At 36.7% G+C, this 11,761-nt stretch overlaps 1 protein-coding gene across 3 annotated transcripts in view; it reads right to left on the bottom strand.

Moving 5' to 3' along the window:
• LOC108753701 (protein apterous-like) overlaps positions 1-11,761 on the bottom strand; it is a 48,153-nt gene that overhangs the window by 23,350 nt on the left and 13,042 nt on the right. Inside the window, exons 2-3 of one of the 3 annotated variants that reach the window (XM_018495561.1) lie at positions 10,085-10,373; positions 9,398-9,800 (exon numbers count right to left, since the gene is read on the bottom strand). In XM_018495561.1, the coding sequence (XP_018351063.1) occupies positions 9,398-9,800; positions 10,085-10,373 (692 nt within the window). Of the gene's footprint in view, positions 1-9,397; positions 9,801-10,084; positions 10,377-11,761 lie in introns of all 3 variants that reach the window. The other 2 variants (XM_018495553.1, XM_018495570.1) reach the window with 2 other exon arrangements.

Raw genomic sequence — 11,761 nt, 5'->3', positions numbered from 1 at the left:
AAACGTTTCAATTTTGGAACGTTCGGCGCTGCGACTAACTTGAAGTTGGTCGATTATATTTTGAAATGCATTGGTTTATTTTTTATAGTAACTTAGTTTTTATGAGCGTAGATTGCGCTTATCTTAAAGAAGATATCGCGATACCGGTCCTCGTTTTATCGGAGCGTGATTCTCGCGGATACAACGAAGGCGAGATGCTTTCAGTAAGTTGCCGGAGCATCTTAATTATAAGAGCTAAATTATGAGCGGATTTCCAGCGCTGAAATATTTGTGTGTTTGTTGGCCGAGGGTTATGGCTCAATTACCACTTGCTATTTCCTTTGCGAGCCGTTGATTTAAGACGACCACTTCCTACAACGGAAACAGCATCCGGTGATCATCGCCGACGACAGAATTTGCGAGAAACTTGTTTTCCCTTTAACAAGATCCTCCGTTACTGATAACGATCAAATAGTTTCACTTTCGAAATCAAGGAGAATTCAAATACGCGTAGAATCATATATCTATAATACTGTAATAATATTGAATGATCCTGCGATACAACAAAACAATTATTTAAATTACTATTCATTTAAAACGTTTAAATGCGTTTAACATAAGTATTTTTAAACATTTTAAATGATAGTAAAACGTCAAAACATTTAAAACGTTAAACGTTTAAAACGTTAAAACGTTTAAAAACGTTTAAGAAAAGCATTTACGCCTAAACAAGAATTACTGCAATGTACAATAGAATTATATATAGCAATCTAGTCAGATATTTTTAAATAATAACTAGAAATTAGATATTAAAAATTCCAAGTGTTCCAAATTTGGCCCAAAGTATCCTCAAATATTCAGTGCTTAGTGCCAACCATCCAAAATTAGGAGGGACAGTCCCAAATTTTGTCCTAAATTATGGACATGATTATAAATTGTCCTTCTTTTAAGTGTAGAAGTAATAAATATAGAATAAGTGAAAATAATAAGTTTAAAATATTTTATATTAAATTTTTTACTAATATATGAAAAATTTTATGATTTTTAATGTAAAAATCCAGATATTTTATTCATAAAATACATTCAGTAGAAAAGTACAATTCAAAAAAACAAAATGTAATCTTCCCTAACTTGAGGTAATTTTTATTGTGCTCTCAATGTGCTATCGTACATTAAGTGTTATTAGTTATTTACAAATATAATAATATAATATTGTTTATGTAAACAATTATTTAAAAAATGATAATTTATTAAAATTTAATTACGATAATTAATATTGAATTTTTTAAATGTCCCTCTTTGTCTTCTTAAGGATTTGATCATCTTAATTTAATGACTCAAGCAGCATAAAAGATATCAAGATTCAAATATTCAAATATATACCAAAAAATTGAAAGAATTAAGATTTCAAGACGAGAGAGTAAAAATTAATAAATCAAAGGCATCACATGAAATCACATGGAAAGGCCAAAAATAGCTTAAAGAATTATGACTGAAAAAGTATTTCTCAATCACATTGTTCTTTCCTTTTTTTTCCCACTTTTTTCGTTCTTTCCGCTTCGTTCACTGACTGTAGACGAGGATGGGAATCGAAGCGTGTCTATACTGTTGATCGCTGATAAATCGCGTTAATGCGTTTAATGAATGAGCAGATACATGTTCCAGATCCGGTGGTACATACACCTGAATTCCGTGTGCCACTCGGTGCTCTTTTTTACAGAGGGAAGTGCACCAGCCGCGTGCGTTATTTACGTTAAGTGCTGCGTGAAATTAGTAACGAATGAGTGCAGATGATTATGATAATAAACGAAAATATAAAAGTGATCGAATAACTTGCACTGTTCATTTCGATAAAAAAAAAAGCATTGTGCTGTAAATGACGTGCTATGTGCTATAAAAATTCGATTAAAGGAGCCAAATATGGTAGAGAGATAATTTAGAGATTACATCAAATTTTCTGGCGCACTTACTAATGAAGTATTTCTTTTAAGGCGCTTTTCAAGTCGATTTACATTAGAACTGATTTTTTAACAATTATACAGAATGTATAATAATAAATGTGATGTCGATGTTACATATTATTTGAGAAATCGAGGCTCTCGATAAATCTAGAGATGATCGCGCGAGAATGCGAGGCTGATCGGGATTCACAACGACTCGCCCGGAGTTTCCTTATAACCGCCATATGTAAAGGAGTCGCACGTGATAAATTATGCGTGTCCAGCGTCCCACGTGGTGCGAGTGCGGCCGATAAATAACCAGTGGCGAAGGAAAGTGCGAGGGTTGAGCGCCCTACACCGACGATCACTTCAACGGCTATCCATAACGAAAATAAACCTACTGCGAAATCTACATTCTAGCAAATCCAATGCGACGCGTCCTTCGCTACTAGAAATTGTCGACAACAGTTTAACAACTTTATCCCTCTCGTTTCGCGTTGTCGGCACACAGAAGCCTATGAATTTTCAACATATTTTTATATATAGAAGTATATTATTTTATATCTTTATTATTATATAAATTTTTCCTATATCTATATTGATAAAAGTTTAGCAAAATTTTTATGTATATATTTATGTCAATGTAATCACCTAAATTGCTAGGTTATTAAATACTTCCAGTCCTCTCTCTCTCGAAACTTTCGAAAGCTGCATCCTTACAAGTTTTATAGAATTTTAGATTTTGTAGAAACTCGTAACCTTAAAATTTTTTGTTTTTTGAAACTTTACTATTTTACAATGTTGAAGTTGCAGTAAATTAAAATTTTCATACATAATAATGTATTTCATTTTTCGTATTTTGGTTCTCCAAATAATTCTAAAACTCTGTACATCCCTTTACTTTAATGTGTAGTGCACCTAAGAAAACGTGAATTTTTGCAATTTTGTTCTTCCATTCACGCCTCGATTAACAGCTGCAAATGTAGAACTCGCCGAGCGTCGCGGATCGAAGCACGACGAAGGCGCGCTCGAGAAAAATGTATGGTAAAAGGGAAAAAAGAAGGTGGAACGCGGTGGAGGAAGGGGAGGAAGAAAGGAACGAACAGTCCAGGAAGCTCTTACTTCCTCGGCGTGCAACGATCTCTTTACGGGCAAGCAATTTTTATGACGAAGCCACCCGGGCGGGCCGAAGTAACACGCAAGGTGACGAAGTACTTTCGACATGTAAAGCGGCGATATTCGTATTCTTCTCTCAGAAAGTGACTCGTTAAGGTTTTAAGAGCCGTCGACACGCAGGGCCATCCTTGGCCTTGCGATCGCCTTGAGGCGATTGGAGAAACAGTGAATTGTAATAGCCATCTGTTTGAAGACTGTGTGAAATTTTAACGTCACTTATCCTTTTAGGATTTTATGAGGTAAAGATTTCGAAATAAATTTCCGAGAATTCTATAGTAAGATAACTGCTATAATGAAATATTGGAATAACAATGTTCTTAAAGAAAATTACCAAATTTTCCACAAAAAATCCAGCAGCGTAAATAGGCCATAAATTCTTCTTGAAATAAAAGATGTCAAATATATTAAAGAAAAAAAAAGTATTTACGACAGTAAAAACTTTAAGATTGACTAATGATTGACTAAGGTCAACTTCCGCTGTACCTTGCTGCGTCCTATGTGCAAGTCATATCATTGCTATTACATCGTATGACAAATCTTTTGAAAGAGTTGATTGGCTGCAAAATGAGGATATCTGGAAACTTGAAACTTCATTATCATACATCAACTCTTTTAGAAATTTGTTATACAATAAATGGAACGCCTTTAGAAAAGCTATATGCCTTCACATTCAAGAAGGTGCCTACTAGCGTTATTTATCATTTTATCTTTGTCTCTATATTTTTCCAGTTTCATTATTGATAGAGTTAATTAAATATTGAATTAATTAAAAAGTTCTGCCTATATTAAAAATATTTTTTATGTAAATATTAATAAAACGAACACTAGATTTTGTTATTATTAATCTTTGCAATTACATGATATATAGACATTATCAATACATTTCTTATGTTATATGTCATTACTTATTAAAAATTTTTGTATATCCAATATTTAAAAAGTGGAAATTTTGCTTTGATTCTGATTGAAATAAGATATTTATTAATTTTACGAAAATTGAAGTAATTAGTTATAATATAATTATTAAAATTATTATATACAAGTAACGATAACGACATAACTGTTATTAAAAATTAACTATTTAGCTCATCTCTAGTATAAAATTTGTGTTCACATGCAGATTATCTTTGATATACCGTAGCTCGATAACTATCTATTATTGAGCCTTGTATCTACATCTTTTGTTTATCACATTAATATAAGTATTATATGTGAAAACTGACTCACTTTACAAGGATCCAATTTTCCATACAATTATAACGGGATATAATAATTGTATGATAAATTAGGTCCCGTGAAATAAGTTAATTTTCGCATATAGTGTAGATTATGTGAAAAAAAAGGTGTAAAACTTGTGCACCTGATACACTGTAGCTCAAAAATTATATGTATGTGAAGACTCATTCACTGGGACCTCAATTTTCCGTATAATTAGTGCGGGGTATTTTGAACGAATTCCTTGAATTAAATAATATTTTATTATCTTTATTTTTCATGTCAAAATGTATTATTTTTAAATAAACAACATGTAGTTAAAAAACAACAGTATCTAATCAACTTATTCCTATATGTAAACTGCTTAGTTTCAAAATAAATATTGTTTATTTTAACATATGCACTTACAATTAATAAATATAAATAAATTATATTTGAATTAAACTTAATTTTCTTGAGTTAAATTGTTTAACTTCATTGTTTGAATTTGTCAATTCAACATAATGACATATTGAATGAGAAAGCGACCTATAGGAATCATTAAAAATGACTCAAATTGGATACCACTTGACATTACAAATTTAACAATCGGGGAATTCTATGAAAATGTGAATAGTTCATCAAACGGATAATCCTGCAGAACGAGCATTTGTATAGATATTATGGTAAAGTCGATTTCATTACGCACGAATGCGTAATGAAATATCAAAGTGACAATATACAATAAAATATGTTATCAAGTTTTGCAGAAAAAATTCAGTAGTATAATCAGGTAATGAATTAAACAAAATTTTTTAATTAAAAGATAAAAAAATATTATAAAAAAATATTCTTGAAACGTCCATATTTTTTCAAATCTCTCCAAGATATTTTTAGATTATTTAGTATCCTATTGATAGTTAAATCGTTTTACTGAAAACGGTGCTTTAAGGGACATTCTCTAGGAAAGTGAATAATCCATAGAACAGATATTCACTGATTCTCATGGAGAATAAGCATTCAAATGGATGTTACGGCAAAGTCGAGCTAGTCGCATGGACGCGCGACGTTCCCGGCTAATAACAGTCGGTCGCCACAAACGCGCATGCGAAGCAACGAGATAAGACTTTGGGCTAAAACCGTGTCGTGACGGGATGTCTGTGCTATTCCATCCTCGATGCCGGCTACATAAGATGCCGCGCGGCTCGTCAACGGAACTCGCGTGCACGAGTGCGCGACGTGTGAATGCAATCCGACGCGTGCACGCCTCCTTCCCGGCATGTTATGTTTCCCAAACAAGAAACATACGAATTCGCGACAACAAAAAGTTTAAAACAAATAATAATAAGTAACGGGCAAAGTTTCAAGATCGTAGCATAGATCTTTGCATAACGTAAAAAAAGTTTAAAGATCGGAGCATAGATCTTTGCATAACGCATAATGTACAAAGCAAAGGAAATACTAATCAGAATCCTTTATTTCATAGAAAGGAGAAACTTTGATTCATTTTCCTAATGCAACGTGCATTAAGTTAATTCTATATGGCAAGTTAATCGCAAGCTTGCTGTGACTGAATCTAAAGCATCAATTTTGAAATTGACGCTTCATTTGGCTAGAAACCCTATAACAGAATCTGACTGCAAGCAATTTGAGAGTAAGAAAGAAGGTTATATATATTATCTCTTTTTATTAGACATATGTGTTATCTTATTCCAACTTTTACTGTCTTACTTATTCTAACTTACTGAAGTTGACAAAAACGATGAGTCAATCAAAAATTTGTCATCTTGAACAGATATTCTGTTATAGGATCTCTGTGGTCGGAATTCATAGTTCGTTCTTCTTTTAAGACCATCTTAAGACTCTAATATAGCTAGAGGCCGGTATTCAAGATCGTTTTAAGTTCTGTCTTGAGATGTCATGAACCAATCAGAAGGCCGCATTAACGTCTTAAGACATTACTTAAAACAGTCTTGAAATAAAAACCGATTGTGAATACCGGAGTCTGACTAGTTTTCATAACACCTTAAGATTGTACTCAAGATAGTCTTAAATATAAGACTTGATTATACCGGCCTATGTTTGGCAACAAGTTTGAGATTGACTTGCGACTAATGTATAGAACCAGCTTTATGTAAACGTCTGTACTTTAGTCTTAAGTTTCAAGCAGTAAATGGAGAGCATCTCGAGTGCCGCGAGAAGACGCAGCGAGGAGATGCTGTGTACCTGGCTTGGAAAAGCAAACTAATAAGCTGTCATAGCCTTTATGATTGCCACGAAATCAAAAAGAATCGTGCAGCAAGAACATCGCACAAAGTCCCCGGAAAATCTCTATATAATATCTACGCGTAAAGTAAATCTTATTACATATTTATTTATACTATTATGCTATTAAGATCACATCAGGTACCTAACGAACCGAATCACCATAAGTGACGAGCGGTGGCTAATTTAGTTCCCCGAACTTGCGCGCATGCATGTGACTTCTCGTCTTCCTTTTTATTTTACCCGCGCTCGGAAGTCGGAGCACGCGTCCGACGGAACCAGCTGCTTATCCAAGGATCTCGGGTGCACCCTCCTAAGATCGGCTAATGCGATTTTGGTGGCGCAGCGCGAGAAAGGGAGGACATGGAGAGGCAGTTCCCGAAATTGCAACAGAACCAACGGGCGAGTTATGTTCGCCCGCGACGATTTTAAGACGATAAGACATTAAGGAGACACCGATGAAGCCACGTAATTGATGAGTTTGTAGCGTGACGACGCCGCAATGGCGGACGCGCCGAGATTAAATCCATGTAACACGGAGAGACATTTGATGTAACTCGTAAATAGCAAAGAATCAACAATTTTACAATATTTCTAGAGTGATTAATTAATATCGAGTCTCAAATTAACCATCCTTCGAATAATGTTAGCTTAATTATTCTTCCTTTTTGCAATTATCACGAAAATCAGCGACTTTTAAGGACAAATGTTGTCAAAGACGTCATTTTGACACCAAAATGACGTCAGCTTATTTCCTACACTACGTTAGCTAAAAGAAATGTCATCGCTCGTTCCATCAAGCGATTTAAAGACTTGACAATTGATGAATTGCTGGTAATTGACGTGGCTCGAGAGGTCACTCGAAAGCGGATGAGGCCGATGATGCACGTGTTGTACGTGCACGTCCGCCGTTCGCGAAATGTAGATCGGCGGTGATTTACTTATCAACAATCGACACTCCGCCGGAGGTAAATGGTCGAGTCGTGACCATTAGTTCGTAAATCACGGTACGTATGGTATGGGCCGGCCCCGTACCTACGAAGCGACAACGCGCGAATCGACACCGTGTGAGGCCCGACTGAGATCCCGACACGACATCAGGCCCTCTGCTACGGCCCTGTATAACGACAGCGACGCGTCGCAAGTGGCCGTCGATGCATTACAAGAATGATTTTACCAGAGTTTATTCATTGAACTCCTATAGGGCAAATTAAATTGAAAGTTACTTTCACTATAGCTCCACTTTTATAAATGTAAGCTATCCAGAAAAAAATATTTGGTTGAATTAACTGGAATTCTGGTGGAAACTGAACAATTCCAGAATTCTAGTTAGATCTACAAAATTTCTGGTTAAATCTAATAATTCTAGTTGAAATAACCAACATCCAGAAATCTAGTAGATTTAACCAGAAATCTGGATCGTCCATTTTCCATCAGAATTCCAGTTAGTTCAATCAAACATTTTTTCCGTGTAGAGTTTCGAAATTTAGCCAATCATCTATTTTCTTACCGAAAAAAGTTGCGTATATAAATCTCAAAGTCACCAGATGTCTCTTTAAGAGCAGATTTTTTTAAATATTCTAAACGAATAATTCTAACGAAAATATCAAGATTACAATAGATTTTAAATTATTAATAAAGTTCACGAATCATAGAGCTGACATTTCACGCGCTCAAACGTGGTGTTATGATGACAAGTGGGAAAAGTGATATGACGAATCCATTTATCAACGTCGAGATTTTTATACAAATATACAATATTTTTAAAAATTTTCAATATTTTTTTCGCTGCTGTCAGAAGTATACGATTTATAGATTGAATTTGTAATCGTACTACAAATGTAGGTGATTTGGGACAGTGTAGATAACTTGGGGCAACATGTATTTTTGTTAAATTTAATCATGAAATCCATCTATGAGTCTCTAAAGGAAGTATGAAACTTAAACTTCCTTTAGAGACTCATGGATGGATTCCATAATTAAATATTAAAAAAATGCATGCTATCCAAAGTTACCTGCACTGTTCCAAGTCACCTACAATATATTTACAGTACTCCTCGCGAGAACGTTTTTACGGAAAATCCGAAAATTCCCAGGAGATTCCAAAGTTTCGAGAATGTACCGAGAATTGCGTATTTCTCAGAGCGAAACAATCTCGACGAAGAGCTCGCTCAAAAATTGCGCTTCACATTATCCTCCGTAATGCGGCTCTGTCAGTGCAATTTGTAGGTAGTTGCAAGCATTCGTAACGACCGAAATCACAGGTACGCGCTCGCGAAGAAACGGCAGTTACGTAACAGTCGACGCGACTCTTTTTCAGCGCAGCTCTTCAAATCGGCCCTGGAAATCGGTAGAAATTACTTCGCGCTTGACTTGCTCGCGTGAGCGGTGCTGGCTATTCTCGGCGACTTCGTAACAAGCCGCGGCCTCGTCCCATCGAAAATAGGATAAAATCGCTCAGTAGTCGCGGACATCAATAAGATCGTCCACGTTGGAGAAATCAAGATTCTCTCCTCAAGTGTCGAGCCTCTCTTACGCGAAGGTATTCAGCGATCCTTAAGTTAAGAGGTCCTCTTCGAGCCTGAAGTGCGAGCACGTTAAATAGCAACTTCGTATCTTCTTCTAGTATTTGAATCACTGATTCACACGTCTCTTTTTGCGTCGAATTTTTATTTTACTATCAAACACCGCTTTGCGTCAATCTCGCCCACGACTAATATCGGCATTATAAAAATTTTTTTCCTTCTTTGATGTCATAGATAAAAGAACTATAATCACGCTAAAGTAGGCTTACTTTGTCTAGAATGTCTAAACTGTTAATGCAAATCCAAGCGTTCGCTCACCGATAGTAGTCCTTCTTGCAGTAGATATTGCCGTCTCTGCTGAAGCAGGTGACCTCCCCGTCGAGACCCTGACGACAGTGCGAGCACTGGAGGCACGCGGCGTGCCACCTCTTGTCGACTGCCTGGAGGTAGAACCTATCTGATATTTTGAGACCGCATCCCGCGCAAACCACATTCCCCGGAACGTCTTCGGATTGCGAGGGTGGCGTAGGCGGCGGTTCCAGCTTCGGGATGGCGTGTAAGTGATCCGTCGTTTGTTGTTCCTGAGAATGCGCCTGCGGATGCAGATGGGGATGATGATGGTGATGATGGTGATGATGATGATGGTGATGCGCTGTCGGCATGCTTAAATCATTGGCGTTCTCGAAGTTTCCACCACTGCCCCTGTATTCTTGCCCGACTGCTGAGAAATACAACAGAAGGATTTATCATTAATAATTCATGCTTCCATTCATCGTTAACGTTATTAACACCTTATACTACAAAGCACTTCGATAAACTAATTTAGATATCTCTACGGTTTAAAAAATTCAAAAGATTATTCTAAAGATTAAGTTGAAAGTTTCAAAGGATAACATATCTCAAAATATGGATAATGCTATTAATCGATTCTCGAACCCCTACAACTATCTTAATGGTTTCTGACATCCTTCGCCTGACCCTTCGATAGATATAAGATAATCGTACCTCCGGGTGAATCGTAATCCCTCGACTCATAAGGGGTGGTCGAGCCGTCGTAACAGTTGTTATTGGTGCCACAGTGGGTCTGATGCAGGGGCGTATGATGGGACCCGTGGTGATGGGCAGCAGGAGGACTGCACGGTAGAGTGGTAGGTCGTGCAGCATCGCCCATCGACGCGGGAAGGCAGGGACTCAGATCCCTCGCCTGATCCACCGCACCGGGCCCGCCCGTGCTACCAGGTCCCCCCTGGCGCCCCACAGCCAAGCCGCTGCTACGCTCCTGCGAGCTGGGCGGCTGCTGGAACAAATCGATGTATCGACACTTTAGTTAGCGCATCGAATCGACGGTATTCATGTGTGTGTTTTGTCATGCAAGAGGTGAAGCCGGTAATATGAGTATGAGATATTTCTTACGTTATATTCGGAAAAAAATCCGTATTAATTGTGACTTGTCATTTTTCTTGAAATTGAGAACAATAAAAAGTCCCTCTCACATAATATCCCTTATCGGGAATTTGTAAATAAAAGTAGCATTATTCTTATTATTACTTATTGAGCATTTTATGACTTTGAGCGATCGAGATGTATAATTCGAAAAATAGCTATTAATGGAAATTATAATTAATAAAAAATTGTAAGATAAAAAATTCATCAATAATATAAAAAAATTGAGATAAAAACAGAAAATGTCAAAATACACGAATGAATGTAGAAAAGAAAAGAACTGAAGTCAAGAAAAGAAAAATAGCATGAAATGCAAGTAAAAACAAAAGAGAAGAGGACGTATAGGAATTTAACGGAAGAATATTAAGATATCATAAAAATAAGACAATTAACAGAATAAAAATATTAAGACAGTTAGAAAGACTGAAAGACGAAAAGGATCAACGAATTAAAGGAACCAACAAAACCAAAGAAGAAGAGGAAGCCGAGTGAGGTAAAAGGATATAAAGGACAAAGCGAGGACACGGCGAGGACAAGCAGGACCGATCGGACCGAACTCGCGAATGGAATGGAGGTGAAGTGACGACGGGTTGCAACCGCTGCTGTCACCAGAGGGAAGAAACGCGCGGAGAGAAAGAGTAGCACACCAGCGATGGTAGTCGGTCGTCTGATGGATGTCGCAAGATACATAACGCGCTCGCGCGCATGTGCGAGGCCCTATAAGGCACGAAGGCGGCCAATCCGATGGCAGCCACTATGTGTTTCAAGTGTTTGCAACATGCCCGCCGCTGATTGCGTAGATATAAATTGCAAACCCTCTTTCTCTCCTTCCCTCATTCCCCCCCCTCTCTCTCTCTCTCTATTCTTCCTCTTACAGATATTAGATTATAATTCTGATTTTGCCTCTCTTTGGCTATTGTTGCTCTTGCGGATATTACAATTGAGAAGAATTTTTGGCTATATACAAAAAATCTTGAATGCTGCGTTAAATTTGTCTACTAGTCAGACGACAAGAACACATCACTGTGTATTTTAACAAACTCTTTAAGATTATTGGCAATAATATTTATGAGTATATAGTTTGAGTTTTTCTGTTGTGCACTCTAAAAAGATCTGTTAGTGCTACAAAAGATTTGAATACAGAACAGCATGGAACCAAAGTCCACAACTTTTATCATTGTCTCCAATCGAATGTTTCAAGTAATTTTTTGTCACGCATTGGCCCTGGAATTATTCTAA

The sequence above is a fragment of the Trachymyrmex septentrionalis genome, unplaced genomic scaffold, assembly GCF_001594115.1.
Source record: "Trachymyrmex septentrionalis isolate Tsep2-gDNA-1 unplaced genomic scaffold, Tsep1.0 scaffold114, whole genome shotgun sequence".
In the NCBI taxonomy this organism is placed as follows: Eukaryota; Metazoa; Arthropoda; class Insecta; order Hymenoptera; family Formicidae; genus Trachymyrmex; species Trachymyrmex septentrionalis.
This window is presented reverse-complemented; position numbering and strand designations above follow the sequence as displayed.